Raw genomic sequence first — 22,248 nt, 5'->3', positions numbered from 1 at the left:
TAATATCTCAGTTATGCTTTGTTCTTAATCTAATTCAGAAGTTGTCTGTGGATAAACTTTCTGGTCTTGATGCTGTAACTCAACACAAAGTTTGTTCCACTATCTCTGACTCAGTGTTATGATTTGGATAGACTAAATCAGTCTGATATTCTCTGCTAAATCAACACATGTGGCATCTGCTGGAATCTGTGGGATTTGATCTCATCCTTCTCAGCCACACTATTTTTTTGCCTTGCAGCCTGGTAGATCTATTGATTTTCATGCAGGCTGCTGGCCTCTGATCTGCCAAAAGAGAATTAGTTACATGTTTCTATATGTTTTGCTACCGAGGCTTCTAAATCCCTCTTAACCCAAGTCCCTGCTTACATATTGCTACCATTCATTTTTATTGGCTTCGCTAAAGTTGAATTCCTGTATCTTGATTTTTTCCCAATTCATTCTCTGAGCGGCTCGAAAGAATCCAACTGAAAACAAAACCTCAAAGAGTTTATATAATGAATTACTTTTAAACTAGACGCTAAAAAAGACAGAGGAGCATTTATCAGGAATGTTTGTGGGCTTGGTGGTTATGAGCTTTAAAAAAAAAAAAAAAACAAACCGTGTGGAAAGGCTTTTGTCCCATGACAGAGATTTAAAAGGCTGCGGGCTCGGATTCCAGCGGAGGCTCAGGCCTGTAATCGCGTTTGAAATGTTGCCTTTCACACGGCCGCCCGGCTGCCGCGGGGCGCGGGCCGGCTAGGGGCGGCGGCGGAGCCGTCACCTGTTGGGGCCGCGCTCGGGGCGCCCCGGTGCCACCGCGGGGCCGGGGCTCAGCGCTGCGCTTCCTTCCTCCTCCCCGAGCCCGGCGCTGACGGTGCGGGCGCTGCGGCTCCAAGTTGGAGAGGGGAGCTTGTGCGGTAGGCAGGGACAATGGAGGAAAATGAAAGCCAGAAACTTGAGCTGTGCCTGGCTTGCCCAACAGACGGCAGGCAGATGAGGGGTAAGTAAGCGGCGATATAAGGCAAAGATGGAGTTACGTTTAAGCATGCCCCTCGTTGCTGCTTTATATAACTGGAGGCAGAATGCATGAAAAAAAAAAATCTTTTTTTTTTTCTTGTACTAATGGCTCTGCTGCGCACATTTCCCTAACACTGGAACTTTGTGAGTTTAACTTTCTCTTTGGAGAGATTTCTGTGTGCCCTGCGAAGCCGGGAGCACGCTGCATGCCTGTCAGGGATGCGGGATCCTGCCGGCGCGGAGGCTGAGGTGGGGAAAGAGTGTGCCCTTCCCTTTAAATGCTCTGCCAGCCTCAGCTGTGGCACAGAAATAGCACTTCCTTCGTAAAAGTGGGTTTGAGCTCATCTTTACCTCGGGGTGTCTGTTAAAAGAGGGAGATTCACGGCAGATTGTGACAGGGTTAGTTTACTTTGAGTGAAACCGCTGGGGTTTGTTTTGGAGCGAAGCCAGGACTGCCTAAGCGGGGTTACCACGGCGGCTCTGCCGCTGTGCATTCATACATTCACTGCTGCACTATCTATTTCCTATAAAGTGAACGAAAACTATTTCCTGGAGAATTCTACATGGGCCATTCCACGTGAAACATAACATTCGGGTAGCCTGGCAAACACCTAATCTAATCTATATCTGTTATAGTGTTTGTGGGGCACCTGTGAACATTCCCATTTCCTTCATGTTGTATTCCTCAAAGGCACTTCAGGAAAAGTTGTGTTACTGTGCTTCTGTGAAACAAATAGTTAATGTGGTTTAAAATAAATCACACAAGTTTATGAGCATTCAATGCCAACAAATAGTGTATTAGCAATTTAGGAGGAAAATAAATGCTCTTTTTTTTTTTTTTAATTGTGTGTTCATTAATTGATTGATGCCCTTTTGAATTATTTTTTTAAGTAAAATTACTGAGCATTGCAAGTAACCTGTGTCTGTGTATGTTTATGTTTAGTGGGACGGAAATCTTCAAGAATGTGTCTGACTAGGAAAAAAACCTGCCTTCAGTAACACATTTCTTCTGTAGGAGTTGTATGAAACTGCCTCAGATACATGTGGAGCTAGGAAAACAGAGGGCTAACCAGACTGATTCTATGGTTCCCAAAAATGTTGAGTGCTGAAAGCTCATAACCAAATGTAGTAGTTTTGGCCCCTGTCCAAAATTTACATTGGAAAGAGAGCTAATTGTAAAGACAGTGTAGTAAATTAGAACAATTCCAAATAATATCACATTTACTGCTAACACAAATGTAACAGAGGTTGGTTTGACTCATGCTGTTAAATCCATATTCTCTTTTAAAATGTTAGTATTGAATGGGGTTTGCTTCAAGGCTCAGCTTCACAGTATCAGTATGAGTCAAGGCCACACTTTTTGAAATAATTCTGAAAATGTTCTTTTCTCGTGTCACCTGGCTTGCAAAACAGGACTATTAAAATCTTCATAGCAATTAAGGTAATGAAGGAAAGTGACTTTCCTGACCTTTGTGGACTTCATGGAGGGTGTGACTTAGAAGAATTAGATACCAGGACATATCAAAGGACTTTTTTCTTTTTCTATTCTTTTTCTCCTAGCTCACAACCATTAATCCATCATGATAATCTTGCTGCTAATCCCAGACATACTCCTTCTACACTGCAGACCTGGGCCTTTACTGGAGTAATGGGTGATGTTGGTGAAGTTAAAAAACCTTGAAACTTGTTTTCAGATCAGAGAAGCAAATGAAGTGTAAGAGTTACTCGTGCCTTTGGATAACCAAATTCCTCCCTGTCAATCAGCAAATCTTCCCTTTAGTTGCCCTCTAGACTTGCTGCTTTATTGAACAGAAAGACCTTTAACTTTTAGCTTCTGAAAATGAGGGGGAGAGAGAGGGAGACAAGCTTATCTCACACCTCTGTGTTTTCTATTGCCTTCTCTTTGCTCCTTTCCCAAGGAGGGTACTTACATAATTTATCCTTTTCCTACTCTTAGCGCTCATCTGGGAACCATCACATGATGTTTCACACATTTCACAGTTATCTGTGGAGATTGATTTGCTAGGCCTATTAGCTTCACTTGGAAGATATGGAAAGTTTACCCACGATGTTATTGAGCACTCCAAAGTCCAGAAAATCTCTGTTTTTTCTCCCTAATAGCACTGTGGCAAACACAGCATCTGTAGAACTTATGTGTCTCGAGATCCACAGAGGAGTTTCAGCAGCTCAGTGCTCAGCCCTAGGCAACTGACAATGAAATCACTTATCCCTGTCCAGAAAGCGGTCCAAAACTTTTTTTTTCAGCAGTTAGTAGAGAAAAGACCAATACTGAAAAACAGTAGATTTTGGTTTGCAGAGAAAGTAATTTGCTGCTATGTGCTGTAAGGATGCAGGATCAGGATCTTGCTGGATGCCCAAGTCAGCTTTCTGGCAAGATGAGGAATTAGTTTGCATAGTTTACATTCCTTTCTTTTCACTGGTATTTATGCAGTATTTTCCAAATATGTGAACGAAAACTAAGAGAATTTGTTGATCTTTCTAATACAGTATAAGAAAAGTATGTTATTTTTGATTCCTTTTCAAGGTTTCACCTAATAACAAACAGTGGTAAAACACTTTAGTTGATATGTCTCTTTATGTGCCAAATAATTAGCTCTTTCTTAAACCATTGAAATGATGGAAGTGCAGAGTAGGGAAAGACTTTGCATGCGAGAGATTTAGGACCCAAAATACACACTCATGAGTTCTGGGTTGTGCTTGTCAGCACAGGTTTACCTGCCTTCTTGAGAAAGTGCCTGCCATCACTTCAGTGATTCAAGCTTCTGCTGTGACCATACTTTGAAGGCTTATACCAAATTGCTGCACTCAGTCACCTGTGCTCATGCTGGCTCCCTCCAGCTCCAAGAAAATCCCTTATTTTATGTATGTGCCTTTTTTCCAGCAGCCTGAGGAATATAACCTCTAGGCTCTTGGCACAACAAAGATGGTAAATTCTATCCAGCCCCAGCCCACCTAGTTTCCCTCCCTTGTAAAATCCAGAGGAATGACTGTGCAGCTTTCAGAAACTGTTTTCACTGAGTGTATCTGGAGTCTGTATGCTGGCTTCTTGCAAGCAAAACTTACCTGTTTGCCATTTTTCTCAAACAAACTCAGTGTGCCCTGGTGGCTCATGACTTTTCAACAAGCAGAGAGGACGGATGTTTCTTGATTGAGTTGTGCTTGAAAAAGTTGAGTGCATGCATGTTTGTACACGAAAGTGAGGCTGCTGCTCTGGAGGTTTAACCAGGATTGTGCTGCTAAGAAGGTCTTAGAAGGTGCTGTGAAGACCACAGAAGACACTTGGTGTCACCACAGGTGACACCATGGTGTCACCTGCAGTCTGGTCCCCTGTGCTATCTGCTTAGGATAGGTTTCCATGAATGCAAACAAAAGGGCATTGTAGAAAATTTTGGAGCCCTTGAACAGTATAGGGAGTTTACAGAAACGTGGAAAGTCTTTGAGGACCATCCAGGGCCAAGTTCTGTTATGGAACCCAAGGAAATTGAATCCCTGTGTGAATTGGTGGGACATCCAGCAGCGGCTCCACTGTTGGAGGAGTTGCTTTATTTCTGGGGCTTGAGGTTCCATGGTACGTGGCAGGCAATTGACAGTGCACACCAGAAAGCTGAGAAATCCTCAGCATAAAATCCTGAGGCAAGTGGTGCGCCTGCCACACACAGTGTCAGAATGAGTGACTGAACCATAAAAAAAGGCGAGTAGGTGCCTGTTTCCAAGCAGTGGTGCTGTATAATGGCAGCACACGGGCAAAACATCAGGGGGAGCATAAGGGGCTCTGAGGCAAGAAGTATCAGACAGAGAGAAAAAAAGGTTTATTCAAAACAGGTAGAAGAAGGAGCTCCCTGCTTCTGGGGAGGTGCTGGGAAGGGTTAACACTCAGGGGCATCTGAGTTTGAGTCTGTCTGGTAAAGATGATGAAGGCCACATCAGACTTAGAGAGGCCTTTTCAGTACTTCAAGTTTTTATTAGTTTTTGGGATTTTTTTTCCCTTTGCTGACAAAGGAGTGAGGGATTTTTTTCAAAGGTATTAGGTAACAAGGCTCCAGTCTACAATTTTTTGAGCACCAGAGGGTTCATGTTACAGAGTTACCTGAAGATAAGCCAGCACTTACATACCCACAGTGTCTGCCTATCTCTTTACAAATGTTGTTGTGGTCTTTGGTCTTTAAGTAGATTTTAAAGTAGTAAAATTTATCTGAGTGGTTTTTTTTCCCCTTTTTTAGATCACACAGAACTTGCTTTTATTCTATTTCTTAAGAAATGGCTTATGGAAAAATGATGTAGAATTTTCCAGCCTGCTGTCCTGAGACATATAAAATCTGAGGGAGATCCGTAAAATTTAAAACCAGACCATAGTCAAAAATCAGGAAAAAGAGACTCCCAAACCCTCTTATTATTTCCTAGGTGTTTCAGAACATGTTGAAAACACACTGAAAAAAAAGATTAAGGATCACAAATTTGCTCTGTCAAAGGAATTTTATCAGTTTGTATCCTTAAGTATACTAGTTATGGGGCCATTAAGTGTACTGGATGCTATTGAATAAATCTGTTTCTTCTTGTAGAAAGCATCCTGTAGATCTTAAAGGTCAGGGAATGAGGACCCTGTCAGATCTTCTTTTCAAGTCACATAGGTAAAGTAGATATAAAAGGAACATCCACTTTAATGATACTCACTTTTCTGTGAGGCAATACTGCAATTGTGTGATAAAAGTAGATAAGTATGTGCATAGCTTATATAAGGGATTATTTCTGGGCCACTTACTATGATATGTATATGCTTAATGATGCAGAACATGCCATTGCACACTGCCAGACTTTTAAAAGTACCTAGCTTTCATATCAATCTTTTTTTCCATTTTGCTACTAATGTGAATGTTGGTATTAAGTTTTTATAATATAACTGATGTTTGGTTTTGGTTTTTGTTTCTTTGCAGACCAGGCAAAACCCAGTTTGCATGTAACATCACTAGACGATGCAGAATGTCTTCGATCTAAAGAGCTCCTTTCGACCCCGAGCAGTCACACTTCTTCTAGTTCAAAGTCCACCCGCAACATCCCTCGAAGACATACAGTAGGTGGCCCTCGCAGTTCCAGAGAAATACTGGGAATGCAAACCTCAGAAATGGACAGGAAGAGAGAGGCTTTTCTTGAGCATCTGAAACAGAAATATCCCCACCATGCCACAGCAATAATGGGACACCAGGAGAGACTAAGAGATCAGGTAAGGAAGTCAAATTTGTATCATGTGTGTTTAATGGTCCTTATAACTCGTACAAAATTGAGTGTTACCTCATTACAAAAAGTGAGAATGTAACAAAGTATGAAACAAATTTTTGGATGTGGCCTGTGATTCAGATGTTGCCTTGAAATTCAAAGAAACAAAATAAATCTGTTCAGTATTACCTTGGAATTGTTTGTTGAAATTGACATTTCTGAAGAGCTTTTCGTTTTTTTTATAGAGCATACACAGAGAAAGGAGTGAAGGTGAGACTCTTGATCTTAGTATATGAGTCTCAATCTACTTTTCACAGCTGAAGGGAAAATATGGAACAGCTGCTGACTTCTGTTACACTTTGAGTATTGGCACCACTGCCTGGGAGAAAAGAAAATACCTGCAGAGTGTGTCTGTATGCTTTAGCTGGCTCTGTTACCCTTTCATTTGGTTTCTTTTCTATTTTTGAGTTTTGTAATGCAAACAGAACAGACTTACCCATAACTATCTGCCTCCTCCAGGGAGCTTTGACACCCACATTCGTCTGTCAGCAGCATACCTGAGGGTGGTGTGCCTCTGCCTGCAGCTGCTTCCCAGCAGTGAGCAGTGGATGCAGGGTCAGAGGAGAGGTGACACGCTGATGTATCGCTCAGAGCAGGTGGAGGCTGCCACGCACTGACCTTCTGAATTCAGGGACTGTAATGTAAGGATCTCTTCCTAACTCTGGACTCTGGTTTTGGGTGCAATAACAGAGTCTAATCTCTTTGGGCAATCTATCATCTATTCCATAATTAATTTTTTTTCAGTCAAGCATCAGAATTTGGATTTTTGTCTAAAAAATCTTGTTCTCATTATTCTCGGTTTAACAAATGATTGACAGCAAGCCTTTTTGTAGAAGCTCATTTCCCTTAGTGGTTTATAGGTGTTTCAGCACTAACAGCAAATTAATTGTAAGTAAGGAATAAAAATGAGTTGGAAAAATATTGTACTCTGTTATGGAAGCTCTTAGTGAATTCCAAACTTCTTTGAAGCTTTGCATGCTTGTGAGGCTTTGAAGATCAGACTGTTACAGGTTTGGAAAGATTGTAATTTGTTAACTCATCCCTAGAACTTCTCTTTTACAGGGTCTCTAGAGATCCCAGGTGCTATCACTGTTAGAATCCATCTGTATCCAGCTAAAATTGCTGCAAGACTTCAGCTCTAATGAGGATGATTTATTCCTTATTTTTAAAGAGTTTTACTCCTTTCTTTTTAAAGTCTTGACTTTTTTTCCTCCCCACTTATCTCTTCCGTGAACTTTAGTGACTGTGTGGAATGTGCTGGGTGGTGGATAAAGATAGCATACAAATTAAATAAAGGGGGTGGGAGGGGGGTGAAATCCAGAGATTAGATCTTTTAGAGTCATGTAAATATTTAGTTCCAGTGTTGCAGACACTGCAAACCCAGTTTGAACAGCCTACAGCATTACACCCTACACATTTTGTAATTTGAGCCTTTTCTGAAGGCAGTAAATTACAGAAGGAATGCAATAACTGCTCTTGAAAATTGTTTAAAATGTGTCTTCCTTGCTAATTTATTGAGGGTAACATTAATTCTCCTCCTTTTTTTTTTTGTGATTATTATATGTGTTGTGTGTAATGAGTTTTTTAACATTTTTAAAACAAAATAACTTTTTCTAGCATCAAAATGTATTTCTTGGAAGTGGGAAATACTGAGGACTCCAGCCATTCAGCCTTACTTAAAAAAGTATAAACTGAAATAAAACCACATGAAAACGTGCAGAAATAAATAATACAAGTTGATTGTAAGAAAGTTGCTTAGTTGGCATGTGATGTATCAACTGTCTGGCTCATGAGATGCAGTAAGACTATGATGATCATAGCATTACAGTTCAGAGGGGGATTTTCTTACCAATTGTGTCTCTGTGTGCACACCCACATATCAGTATTTGGTGTGTGTGTGTTTGTGTGTGTTTATGTGTAACTGTATCTGGATACACATAGGTATGTGTGTATAAATATATATACACAGCTGTGTGTGTGCATGTGTGTGTATGTATAATGTGTGATTTCTTAGCCACTCCATGAATAAGACTACAGTATAATTTTGTCTTGAAGGGTGTATATGTATGTTTAGCATCCATGCTTCCTTTTTTCCACCCCTATATGTATGAGTGTGTAGCAGTGGTATAGAAGACAAATCACATGCACATGTAGTAGGTATGTATATGTAACATATACATGTATCACAAACAAAATTTGTAAGATGTATGGGAAGACATGATTTAAAATGCCTTATTTTAAATTAAAATGTCAGAATTTATTTTCCAGGTTCCTTTTCTCCCTTCTTATTTCTTCAGCTGCTCCAATATCTGGAAAGTGCCAATATTGTCCATGGTGGGAATTTCTCCACTGTAGGACACCTATCAAGGATAGTAGTTAATGCAACACTATTTTCTAATCTCTCTATCAAATGGTGCAACTGAAACATAAAATACCCCAGTATTTACAGTCAGCAGGTAGGCCCTGGTATACATATATGTAATTTCTCCTCCAGGTTGCTCTAAACCCTGTTGGCTCCACAACCAATAGAAAATGAAGACTGGTAATTGTCTGGTTTCTTCTCTGTGGACGTTCTTCTCTTGTCCATTTTAGCCATTATTATCTGAGTATGGCAAACTGACTCCTTGTTTGTAGGAAATAAATATCAGGGAAAAAATATTTGATGCTGTCACATCCTACTGTATCACTTCCACCAGCAAGGGCAGCTGAATGTTGTCTGCATCTTCCACTATGCGCTAATGGTTTCCTCCAGCCTTCATTTATTCAGATAAATACCTCTCTGGATGTGCCTCCTGAGGACCCATTTCTGCTCCTGATAATCTGCCACAAATCAGAAGTACAATCATGGCCAGGTGAAATGCCAGCAGGGATTACTGATGGCTAGCTAATGTGATGACCTGAAACCTCCCAGCTGTGCACACAGACCATTTCTCCTCTGAAGGTTTGTTGCCTTGTTTGTGATAGCCTGGTCTGGAACGGAAAGCTCACAGAGGCAGGGGCCGTCTTTATTTGCACAAGGAGCTTGGGATATTGCAGCAAGGCAAACAGCCTGCAGCTAAGCTGGTCTGTGGTAAACTGGAGCATGACTTTGCAGCAGCCTGGGGGGTACAGCTATACCTTGTGTGCCCCAGCACAGGAGAATGCAGCACCCAATGGCCACATCTCTGTGACCCACAGCCCAGCAGCTTGCCCTCACATTGCAGCTTTTCCCCCTTCTAAGATAAGTCCACAGCTGGGCACCAGAGCTCCACCTGGAAGCCTGTAAAGCCAAGGAACAAATTTTTTTTTTATGATAATGCAAGTTTCTGCAGGAGGCTGTGCAAGGCTGTCTCACCTGTGGTAATGAAAGGAAGGTGCTAATGTAATCCCCAAGGAAGTTAGAAAAAAAAGAAAGCAACAGTCTGGGATGTCTTCAGTTTCAGACAGTGTGAACCATCTGCTGTGGAGCTCATGGAAGGACGTGGTCACTTGCTTAGGTGAGGTTGACTCCGGTCAGCAGAGAAGGAAAGCAGGAACAAGTGTAAAAGCTGGGTTTGTAGCTGCAAACATGAAAAGGAGTTAGCAGTTAAGAGGTTAAAATGCTAACCTGGCAATGGGAGGGGGTAATCCCTGCTGTGAACCTGTTTTACAAGTCACCTCTAAAAAATCCTTTCTGAGGGGCAGAGAACAAAAATGAATGTGTAGAAGTTTTTCTGAGCAGGAGCTTGTGAGCCTGGGGTAAGAAAGGGAGCTGGAAGAAGTTTGCCGCAGCTTTCTTTAGTTTTTGTTTGACTAGGAAATAAGCTAGGAGGTGTGGAAGGGTCAGGAGCAGCTCTAGTGCTTCAGGCAGTGCTCCGTGAAGAAGAAATTTACTTGGCAAACGAAATTAGATTTCAATCAATTAAAAACAAAAGTTAAATCCTTCTGGTGCCTTTGCAGGGCTGATTGCCTAGAAAATGGTGGTTTAGGGTTTTTTGTTATGTTCATTTAGATCTGAACATGACAGGTAACTCTGGCATCTGGGCAGGTGTGGCTAAGGTTACCATGGAGATCCATGATGTCATGCTTGATAGAGCATGTCAAGACAGCTAATCTAACATGTAGATGTTCAAAAAGTCCCATAGGCCAGGACTAAGCTTTATGCAAATAACAAAGTTACTCTGCAAAAGGGTGAAAGAAAACACGGCTGAGATATGGCGTGCGTTCTACCTGGCAGCTTGAAAGGATTATTACAGACTTCATCATAAATTAAAACTTTTGGAACTATAAGAAGAGGATTTCAGACCGTCTCTGGCCTCACCTGTGGGATCTCACATTTCGGTAAATAAGCCTCTTTCTTTTTCTGCCCTTGCTGTGAAAAAATGCTTTTGAAATCCTGGAGTTTGCTTCACCATGTTCTTGCTGGCAGCAGGGTTGAGCCAATAAAGTAAGTTTTCTGGCAGGGCATGTTCCTTTTCTCTTTCAAAAATGAGTTCTGTATTGAATGAACTAAGAATTCAGAATTATTTGAAAGGCATTGTAATGTATCATGTTGATTATATGAATCATGCTGCAAAAATTTCCTAGGTAGTGTTTTGGAGGAGAAACTAAGAATGGAGACACTGTATTTATTTGTAGATTATTGCCAGATGTCTCTCCTTTAACTGTTAAAATAGAACCCTAAAATTATAAAAGCATTTATTCCAGGATTTGATATCTGTTAAAATACCAAAGCTTTTTGTTTTTTACATTAATCACAGTGTCAGTTGGTTAAACTGACTTTGAGTGTATGTTTTGATATCATAGGTAACATTTGTGCACCTCTAAATAGATTTTTTTCCTGGGGTAAAAGTACGTTAGTAGAGGGTAAACATATTTGGAAGTGAAAGTTGAGCAACAGAAAGACTATTGGGACTTTGGGATTTGAGGTATAAACAAAAGGGGATACTTTCTGTCCCTCTGGAGGGACAGTAACACCCTGTGTTCTTAGTTGCAAGCACGTTCATGCTCACATCAGCCAGGGCAGATCAAGTAAACACCAGTAGGTAAGGGATGGCTGACACAGGGGGACGTGGTAACGGGAAGCAGCGTTGGGGCTACAGAGTCCCCTTGGTTCAGATGGCTCCGTGTGGAATGGAAACGGGTAGGTCTGGGTGGGAACAGTGCCCGAGCTTAAAAATGTGAAAAGAGAAAAATTGTAATGCTACTGAGCATTGTAAGGCTACTGAGAGATGTAAACTGGAGAGGAACTTCACTTCCATGTAGATCCTCAGTAGGATTTAGGGACTGAGGGGGTTGCAGAATATGGTAAGCACATTGTTTAATTCCAGGTGAAAAAACAGGGTATAAAGGTTTTCTGATATTCTGCATTGCTTGATTAGACAAGGTTAAATAAACATTTTTTGGAATGTGTAGTGACTTTTAAAGTGAAAGAATTGAAAGCACTACAAGTGAAGAAATCACTTAAAAAACTGATTTTTTTTTTTAGTCACAACTCTTTTGCTTTTACACCCAGTTATGTCTTGAGTTATTAATGGGAATTTTTTAGAATTGATTTCAATTTAACCTTTCTCCCAGCATCTGAGTATTAGTTATTTAGTACTTGCTTATGCACAAATTACAATGTGTAAAATGAACTAGCATATTTTGCGTTCATTACACTGTTGCTGGTTGATGCCATGGAATCGGGATGGGAGAAATTGATTTAGTGCTAATACTGCATGAACACTTCTTTGGTCTGTGCAAGTTAAAAAACAGCGTTAAAAATTACATTCAGTTTTAAAATGCGAAGAATGTGATTTTAATCTAGATGTGCTGCAAATTTTTCTAGTTGGGAGCATCCATTTCATTGAATTACCATTGGTTCACATACTGCTGTACCTAATGTGTCACCAAAACCTGCCTGTTTGTACGCGAGAAGTCAGAGTCACACAGCCGGAACGTGCTGTTGTGCCCGCATAGGTTGTTGGTTTTTGTGCGGGGGAAAAGTAAAATTTCAGAAGTTGTTTGAGGAAATTTCAGTGAGTTCCTGCCTCCTCTCCACCAATGGGCACTGCTTCCCTGCCTGAGTGAGACAGCAGTTCCCCGCTGTCCCTGGGCAGTCTGTGTAACCCAGCAGAGCACGCTGAGGAAGGGGGGCTCTCCCCGGTGTCCACACGTGTCCCCTGTCGCATGTACAGCTGGTGCAACAATTTATTGCTTTCAGGGCCACTCTGAGTTAAGGACTACTGCTCGTATTTTACACTGTTATAAGCACCTAAGAAAAGCTATGAAAATGAACATATGCAAAATGATTACGAGGTTAAATCTCTGCTGGATTCCAAGCCCTTAGCTTTTGTTTATGGAAGGACATGAGATGACATGTCCATTTGTTTTGAGTTGAAACATGCTCTTTAACCCCCAGATAATGCTGTGATTGCAAGATATTTATAAATAGCTTGATAGATAAATGAACAAAGAGCTGGTTCATTAGCAAAGTAAAGTGGATTTGCTTTGTATTCACTCAAAGTGAAAATGCTGAGGAAGAAGAATATTCCTAATAGAATGTCTCCATGGAAAGTCTTTCAATTTTACCCTCTAGTTTATAAAAGTAAGGCAACCTATTAAAGTACATATTAAACTATTAGCCCTAAGATATCGCTGGGAGTAAATGAAGTTTAACTAGATTGTTAATACTTGCTTTAATAAATATAAGTTTCTTCATTTATATCTATCAGTTAAAAGTAATTTGAAAAGCTGTTTGTTTTTTGAAACAGCAAACAAAACAAAGCTGCAAAAGGACTAATAAAGCAATTCCTGTTCTTTTTCCTTCCCTCCCCCATGCAAACCACACATCAGTGCAGTTACTTTGCCCCAACAGGATTAGTAACTTTTTTCTGTGGCAACGCCTCTGCATTTTATATAGTGTGTATTGTTTGTAACTCAGAAGTCCCAGGTAGCTGTTCGTACTTACCTTTGTTCCTGTGAATTTTGTACATATCTTTTTCTAATCTAATTTTATGACAAGCAAACCTATTTTTAGGATGCTTTGTATTCAGTTGAATGAGTAAATGCCTGCAGTGGTCTTGTTCTAGTACCTGTTGTTAAATCCAGTAAAAAATCTAGGATTTTGGTATCCCTTAAAGCGTATTTCAGGCAGCTGCCTTCAAAAGTGTTGCCCATGGAAACCTCTCCAGTTATTGTAGACACCTGAGATTCCTTAGGTTTCAGAAACTTAAGCTTTTCTGGCCCAAAATGTCCCGAGGCATTTATAGGTGTGTTTTTGCACATACTTGGTTTAGCCCTCGCTCCTTCTGGTTGCCTCTGTCGAGGACTGCCAAAAGCTGCACCGAAACAGCCAGCAAGGCCCTGCTTGGGGGATGGGTTCAGGGCAGCACTGCATCCTTCAGCAGTGCTGGGGAGGAGTGTCTGCACAAAGGGTGCTTTGCCACTGCTTCCTCTTCCAACTCTGATTTTAAACCAAAGCACCTCCAGTTGCTTCCTGCCCAGCTCTGGGATGAGCAGCATGGGAGGCATCCTTAGGACACCATTCTAGGTGGGGCTTGTCAGTCATCCCTAAATCCCAACATTAATTTCAAGCCCCTTATTTACTTACGAGAGCACAATAAGTTTGTGGCAGAAGTGATAATGAAGACCTGCAGGCTCTGGTCTGCAGACACTTGGCCATGCTAGTTTTGAGCAGGCCCGAGTTCTCACTTGGCCACACTTGGAGGTGTGCTACAGAACGTGTGAGCAGCGCTTGTCCGGCAGCTGATCACAGCCAGGCAGAGGTGTTGGGTGAGGGCAACACGTTGCTTGGTGTTAGTGCTGAGGTGACAGCGTAACTTCCCTGGGTGACCTGTGAGTAGCCTCAGAACTGGTGAATTTGCTGTGTCCAAAAACCATTTCCCTGCAAATGATTGTCAGTATGCTTGGGTTGTTCTTGTTACAGCTGAATAGTCCTGTTAGCTTCTCACTGGGAAGCATTTTTGTGCTATTTGCACATTGTCAGTTGGGATGGGAGCACATATTTATGTCAGTCATTAGCAAAGTAAATGCACCTCTGGACTATTGCTACTGCTTTATAGCATTTTTCAGTTGATTTTCTAACAAAGGCAGATTGCAATGAAGTCACCTGATTAACTGGTTTGGTTTAACCATAATCACTGGGATTTAAATGTCTTTTCTGGGCTCAAATAGGAGAACAGGAGACAGAATAAGACAAGCCAATTGCTTATATACATATATTCCAATTTCCCTTCTCTTCAAATGAGTTGAGTACACCAGGAAAAACAGTGCTATTGTTAAAACTGCAGCCAACACCTGTGACTCTGACAGGTGCCGCTGAGATGTGTGCCTTTAACCTCCACCCAGTCATGGTAATTGTGCCAGTTCCGTAAATTCAGAATCTGTGGTATCAAGTTTTACATCTTGACATAGCAAGTCAATGCAGGGACTTTTGGTTGGTTAAGAATCTTTTGAAGGGTCCTCTTTTGGTCTTGTGGATTTTTTGTCTCAGTTAGTACCTTTTGTGCTACTGCATTTTGTGTGGCCCCTTGTGAAGGGGATTGTAGTGATTCCAGTTATTCACTATGAGATTGCTGCCTTAGTAAGCACTGAGCAGTGCCATTTGTTTTAGTTTTTAGAAAACAAAAAAATCTTTAGGAAAGATTTTCATTGGCTGATCAATACACTGCCATAGGTGTACTTCACTTTAAAATAAACCAAAGTCTAAAATTCAAAATTAGTTATTAGTAAAGGAAGAGAGAAGATATTCTCTTAGGTTATCTTTGGATTATGAAATCCAAAAGACCAATAATATGTTTTTCACTACGAGTTCTGCCTCTTAAGGGCAATTTCTTAACATCTGTCAGGTGGTAGATGTGGGATAATCAGCCATCATGTATGTTTTCACCTTTAGTAGTTACAGATTATTTTGTCCCACATCTTGAAATTTCTCTTCCAAAATTATCTTCTAGATAGTTGTAAGACTGGATCTTCCTGATACCTACATGAATGTCCAGTTCTGTTTCGTACTGCTGAATTCTTGACTATGTTAATGTCTCATGACTGAAAATTCCAGGGCTCAATTAAGTTTCAAGACTATTTAAACACTTCTAAGGGGTTTCTTACACATTTCTTACACATACCTTTAATAAACTTCCTTCACTGCAATTATTTCATTCAAAAGAGAAAAACTAGTTTTACTTCAATTTCAATTGAAGCTAAATATTTCTTCGGTCTGGAGGGAGATATCTGTCCTTCAGGAAAGGAGGAAGACAGCAAGAGGAAAATGTAAAGAGTGTAAAAACAGAGTTAAAAGGGGTTTATTTTTCATTTCAAAGAAGTTGATTCTGACTTTAAATCCTACACGATATGTTCATTTCAGATACACTTCCTCCTAGATGAACAAGCAGAGACTTTTCCAATTTGCACCTATGTTGTGGCTATGTGGGTGTCTGAAGTCTGGAAACAGACCTGCTGTCAATGTTTATGTATGAGCTTTGGGCTTTCTTCCACTGTGCTTTGAAAGCATAATTTTAGCTGCATTTATTAATTTGTAGCCCTATTTTTAGTAACACAAAATACTATACATCAGACTGTTGTAATTAGTAGCAAACTACTCACAGAAGGAACAAATATTTGACTTTGATTAGAATAAGTAAAAAGAAATGTCACTTATTTCCCATTGGCTGAACAAATAAACTGTTGCGTGACATTGGTTGGTTGATTTAAATGAGAGGAAATATTGTTTGGAAGGAAGAATTATTTTTTAGGATCATGTAAAAAAATAATTTAAAAGTACACATGTAACATAAATGCTTCCATTTTAAAAGTGTACCCAAAATATTAGAACATTTATAAAGTTTCTTGTTGATCTAAACAAACTGTTTATTTTCTCTTTTTTTTTTTTTTAACAGAGAAGTGATAATTTGAGTAATTCTTGATCTACTTATATTTCTATTAAGTATTTCCCTAAAAGTTGGTAAAGAAAAACCCCCTCCAAAACCTCACAGGTATTGTGTGCCAATTTCACTCTTGCATTATGGATATCACATGATCTTTATATTTTTTAAAAAGCTATTTCATATTAAAATTTTTGAATAGCTTTGCATTAAACAGAAAACATTATGTCAACGTCTACTACCCAGGGATGTGGGAGAACCTCTGTGTTCTTAGAATGGGATCACCACAGTAAAGCAATTACCATGATTTGTCAGTAACTACTGCAGTATTCTTGAGGTTTTTTAGAGGACCTCTATTGTTCCAATTTGTTTTCAGATACTAATCCAAGCTGCCACCTTTTTGGCTAATACTGAGTCCAGCACTGGGAATACAGGCAGGATGGTGCTTCTGCCAGGCTTTTGCATGCTCCCGCATGGGCGAGTGCGGCAGAGGAGGGTTTCTGCACTACACAGACCAGGGACTCTGCTTTACCTGAGGCAATTAGTATGGTGTCTGTCACTGGGGAATTTAAATGAGAACGTGATAGAAACAGCATCAAACCTTTCTGGAAGTCAATGGAGAACCTCTCCCATCAGAACATCGCAGAAGGGTGGGATGGGGTGGAGCAAGGAGGCGCAGATCACAAAATGTTTTTCTTGGCCCTCGTGGTGCTGGTATTGATGCCAAGAAAATGTTCCTGCTGACCAGAGTACAGTCGGCTCAAACCCCCAGCGGATTGTCTGACCGACGTGCTCTTCCTCTGATATCAGATGCAAGCATTTAATTTCTGGCTCGTGTGTACTTCCCTTCTGTTTTATTTTTACCAAGTGTTTTCCACACCGGACGTTGCAGCCAGCGACTTCCCGCGCAGGCACCTGCTGCTGCCGCCGCTGCGGCACGCCGGGCTCGCGGCTCCCTCACGGCCAGCAGCTGCCAGGCACTGCTGCACGGGCTCCGGCCACAGGCCCTAATCCCGTCCTGAGCAACTGGCTTCATCCATTCCGAGCCTGGAACCCTACAGCATGTGGAGTCAGGTTTCTTCATGATGCCAGTGAATGGCTTTCAGTAATGCAGGACTGCTACAGAGGTCACGAATAATACTTGGTGGTTGCTGTAGTTAATTCAAGATATTTCACCGCAGCATTAACTATTTGTGTTACTTTGATTGCTCTTTCATGTCTTCTTACTGTACATGTGTTACCCTCTTCCTTCATTGCTAAGTTGTGACCTCCTTGGTGTTGGGTATTAATCCTGTCACAAAAGGGTAGTTTCCAGTCCATGTGCACACCAGCCCAGGTATTTGCTCAATCCCCACCCGTGTGCAAGATGCAATCATGAGAAACCAGTATTTTTTATATGTGACTCATTCGTACACCCGGATGTGTGATGAAGTTGCACATCAGATGAGGCTCTCCTGCATGTGCACACCTATGGAAAAGCTGCACCAGGAGGAAGAGGGACCTGTGCTGCTCCTGCTTCTGTCCTTCCATGTTGGTGACAGTCTGCTACTGAGGGGATGGCTTTTGGGGAGGAGGTAACCCCTTGTGCTCCTCTGGCACAACCGAGAAGAAAAAGGAACTTCTCAGCTCTTTGCTGCTCCTCTGGTGATTCTCCTGCAAGCCAGGTACAGCTGTGATAAAGAGCCACGGCTTTCTTCTGTGGGGCTGGTGTAAGAGAGAGTGGAAGCTTTTGGATAGGCTGTTATATTCAAAAGATTGCTCCCTGTAAGAAGGAATGTCCTTACGTGTTCATTACTATTATCCTATTGTCCATACACGTTTCTAGGTTGATTTTGAGAAGTGCAAAAAACATTACGTTACTGTAGTAGTTATCAGATGTTTTCAAGAGGGAAACTGGCAGTCTACCGAAGAAAGGCTTCTCTTGAACCATGTAAAATGCAATTTGATTTTATCTCATGGTTTCAAAATTTGTCATATGCGGTTCAAAAACCAAGATGCTTTCTTCTCTAATTATAGAGAATATTTGTATGCAGGGTTTGATCTTTTTACTGGAAGTCTTCCAGGACTCTGGACTTTGTGGGCCTCTTCTGAATTGAAGGGTTAGAAAACAGTAGACTTCCACTCTGAAGGTACTTGAATAGTGAAGATGAGGGAGCTACATTTTTTCTCATGTCTTCTCTAGCTTCTGCTGTAATATTCTGGGTTTGACATATCTTTTTTTCCTCCTGCTGTGACAGGAGGTATTGGTTTGTTTTAAAGAAACGTGAACTCACAAGTTCAGTCTTGTTTCTGCATGACTTAAACCTGTCTAAGAGAGATTATTTTGCCAAGAATAGTTCCACTTATAATATGTTAGACAGATTTCTTTGTTGCTGTGGTATACAGCTTGGAATTTAAGGAAACTTTCCACACTTTGTAAAAGGAGAACTAAGGAAATAAAGGAAAAAAAATAAAGACTCACAAGTACTCAAGCAGGTCCTTGTGAGATGCTTCTTACGTAGGGTTGGGTTTTTTTAAATGTACTTTTTTGGATTTCTCACAATACCTATTAGTGATGTACTGTTAGAGAAAGGGCTGAGGTTTTCGTGATGCATCACAGCAATGTGATTTTAGGTGTAGCAACTGGGGCAAGTAATTCTGAACTGATACCAAAGAGATTTTTTGTTTAAGGTGATCACTCTCTGTGATGGCTGTAAGAAGATGCATAAACTTCTAGATTAGATTGAGTTGCTGTGTAGCCTTTTAAACACACCAGACTAAAAGTAATGTGGGGTAAAACCTACAGATGTATTGAGTCACCTGGCAAAACAAGGGCAGTTTAGATAACCAATCAGTTGCTTATTGTGGTAAGATAAACATGGAATTCTAGGTATTTTCCACAATAAAAGAACTTTTGGTCTTCTGATCTGTGTTTTCTGCTGCCACTTGTCAAACTTCCCTGGATACTGCCAAAATGTCTGTGCTTTTGTCATTGTTCTCTCTCTCTTTCTCTCCTTTTTTTTTTTTTTAATTTTAGGAACACTATTAGATTTTGAGAGCAGAATAGCTTTTCTAATTCCTAACTTCCTCTGTGAAAGCAGTCAGACAAAAGTTATCAAGCCTTTCAAGTGAGGTTTGTCTAGCCACTACTGCTTTGTTTTTCAGCTTATCTTCCCTGTGGTTTGAAAACTTTCTTATATGTCTGGGTTCTGTGATCTTTCAGAAGTCTTTTAAAATGCAGTCATAATTTCAAAATCTTCATTCTGCCTTCAGATACTTTCAGTGGAGACGAGGGCGGTGATCTGGTTTTACTTACCTCAGTGTATGGCAGGGAGCTGTGTTTGGAAACCTAATCTTACATACTGTTTGACTGCTCATTTAACCAGAACAGCCAGCCTGATTTCATATTGCTGTTTCTGCCAACCCACAAAATCACCTACATTTGTTCACCCAAATTCAGCAAAGAAGCGGAGTCTGGTGGTGTTCTGTTGCAACAGCCAGATTTAAGTAATTTTATCTGAAATCCAGGAGGGAGGGAAAGTTGAATAAGAGTTGTAAGGGGAAGAAAAGTCTGGATGAGCCAAGGAGAATGTTTTGCTTTGAGTCCATTCTAGGTGTATTGGGTGTTGCGCTGAAGAGCAAAACCTTTAAAATCCTTTTGAAAACTAATGGCTGGCAGCAACTGCAAGGTTAACAGCATATTGTGGTATCATGCTCAGTAAAAGTTTCTCTTTTCCATGACTAGATTGCCTTAGTTCACAAATAAAGGGAGAATTTCCAGTTTGCTTGTTCATAACAGAGAGGTAAGCAGTCATAACCACAGCTCTGCTATTTGATCACTTGAAAGCTCAGGCACCAAGAAGCATTGCAAAGAACAAATTTGCCCAGACTCAGCCCATGCAATCTCTTACCTCTCCTGTCACCTTGAAGTGAAGAGGATCAACCAGTTGTTTCTCATTTAGGCCCCTGCTTCAGACAATATTAGGCATGATGCTCAAATATCCTCCATGGAAGTGAAGTTGGTTGTCAGCAAAATGTCACCATTTTTCCCCATTGCCTTTCCTAAAAGCTCCATGTAAATACACAGGCGGTTGGTTTTTAATAACCAAGCTCTTCCTGTTGGAAGGTCTCGGTAAGTAGGGATATACAAACATCAAACTGACTTTGCTGTCCCAGGTGGGTGTTTGAGTTAACTGCTGTTCATTGAAGATGATTTCAAAAGCATCTGATGAAAATGTTAATACAAGTGCTGTTTTTCAACAGTATTTTTTTTGGACTGATAGTATGATTACAGTTTGCTTCTGTAAGTCCAAAGTGTACTGATCAAAAGAAAAGTGATGCTGAGATCTGGATACACTGTGGGAGTTGTACTTCTTTTCCTCAGCCTAATCCAAAAAGACACAGCCAAAACAAGTTAATATTTCATCATATTGGAAAATTTCTTAAATAAATACAGCACTATGAGCTCTGTTTGACTTGAAGGGGAACAGCTACTATACTTCCACTTAAAAGAGAGGGAGGTATTCCTTCTTATCAGCAGAGCTATTTCTTTCCTGACAGTTTGTGCTGGTCAAAAAGGATAAGGGATAAGATCACAGGCCACATAACAAGGCCTTTTGCCCCCTTTTCCATGCTTGGTAGGCTGACAGTCAACAGGACAAAATCTTTATTTATTTCCCTGACGCACTGCCTTGCTACTTCACTTGAAAGCAGTTCAGTCTTAATATAAGGGGGTTTGTACAGTTTGAGTTAATCCAACCATTAAGAAGCACATTGTTTAAAGATTTGCAGATACTATTTCACAGGCCAAAAAGCTTCTGAGAGTTTGTTCAGCCACAGTATTAGCTAAACAAAATTAGAGTAAACCATGATGCAGTTGCTTTGCTTTTTTTTTTTCTTTTGTAGAGTATTTTTTTGTCTTTCCTCTACCATTACAGGTTGCCATAAATCATTTGTAGAGTACAGCGACCTTTACAGAAAGACTACTAGTAGTGAGTGCTTGATAGCTGGAAAGAGAAGATTATTGTAGCAAGAAATTATCTGAATGATGAAAGATCAAAAAAAATACAGATTCTTCCCAACCTCAACCCCTGGTGGAGTAGCCAGAGGTGTATTAGCCTCCAGTAGGGCCGGACTACCGGAACAGGTCATCTGGCATGGTTTTAGGCCTGCTCAGGGATACCAGCATAGTTTCTACAACTCCACCCTGAAAACTGAAATCAAGAATATGATTTATGTAGATACAGGCAGGAGAAGGTTCATACTCTGGATTTTTCCGTGCAGAAATTTCAAGGAAAATGAAATTTGCCTTGAGAATTGCTGGCCCTTGGGACTAGCACAGGGAGAAGTAGGTGACATTTAACATTTGAAGAAATCCATGGATTTCTTCAAGTTTGGTAATGAAGTGTTCTCACCTGGTTTGCCAGCTGGAGTTTGGTACTCAATCTTATTTTATATTTTTTGTAAATTTGTGGTGAAATGGATTCATTTGGGAGGAGGCAAATATAGCTAGAAGTTAAGACTTTTTGTATAGAAGAATGTTAAATGTCATCTCTTGAAACAGTTCTTGGGAGTATAATGACAGACAGCTTTTATAGAATTTTTTCTTTTTAATGGGATCTGGACTTTGGTGAAGAAATTCATTCTGCTTAAGCTGCCAGCAATTGCAATACAATCTTTTGCCATAGGAGTACCTACTATTGTCCTAGTAGGTACACAGTATCTTGTTACAAAACCAGAGTGTATCCCAGCCAGAGAGCATATTTTAATATGGTATTATCTTTTGTTTCCTCAGTACTTCATCAATAAAATAGACAAAGAAGTTTGGCCAGCAATTCTGTAAAGATGTGAAGAGCGACAAGTGAGAGAATGGTGATTTTGCAAAGAAAATTACAAATAAAAGAGGCAAGGAAAGATTTTCAGATATGTAAGCATATCCTTTGGGTTGAGAGATAAAGCCAGAGTAATGAACTGTCAGACCCAAGAAACCACCTTCAGAAATGTGCACAGTGTTTGAGTACAGACAAATGTGTGCTCTGCTCACAGTTCTTGTTCTGAGTCTGCTGTGGTGGTCCAGAAACCTGCAGCAGCCTGCAGAGTCACTTTTTAGGGCTAAAGAGTAGAGCCAATTAATGGTCAT

At 40.5% G+C, this 22,248-nt stretch overlaps 1 protein-coding gene across 4 annotated transcripts in view; it reads left to right on the top strand.

Annotated features, from left to right (window-relative positions):
• The first annotated feature begins 901 nt into the window (after positions 1 to 901).
• KIAA1217 (KIAA1217 ortholog) overlaps positions 902 to 22,248 on the top strand; it is a 178,134-nt gene continuing 156,787 nt past the window's right edge. For all 4 annotated transcript variants that reach the window (XM_053980344.1, XM_053980333.1, XM_053980326.1 and 1 more), the window contains exons 1-2: positions 902 to 979; positions 5,949 to 6,235. In XM_053980344.1, the coding sequence (XP_053836319.1) occupies positions 910 to 979; positions 5,949 to 6,235 (357 nt within the window). In that variant the 5' untranslated portion in view covers positions 902 to 909. The remainder of the gene's footprint in view (positions 980 to 5,948; positions 6,236 to 22,248) is intronic.

Source organism: Vidua macroura, chromosome 1, assembly GCF_024509145.1.
Source record: "Vidua macroura isolate BioBank_ID:100142 chromosome 1, ASM2450914v1, whole genome shotgun sequence".
Taxonomy (NCBI): Eukaryota; Metazoa; Chordata; class Aves; order Passeriformes; family Viduidae; genus Vidua; species Vidua macroura.
The sequence above is the reverse complement of the archived record's forward strand: the minus strand, read 5'-3'. Positions and strand labels throughout refer to the sequence as shown.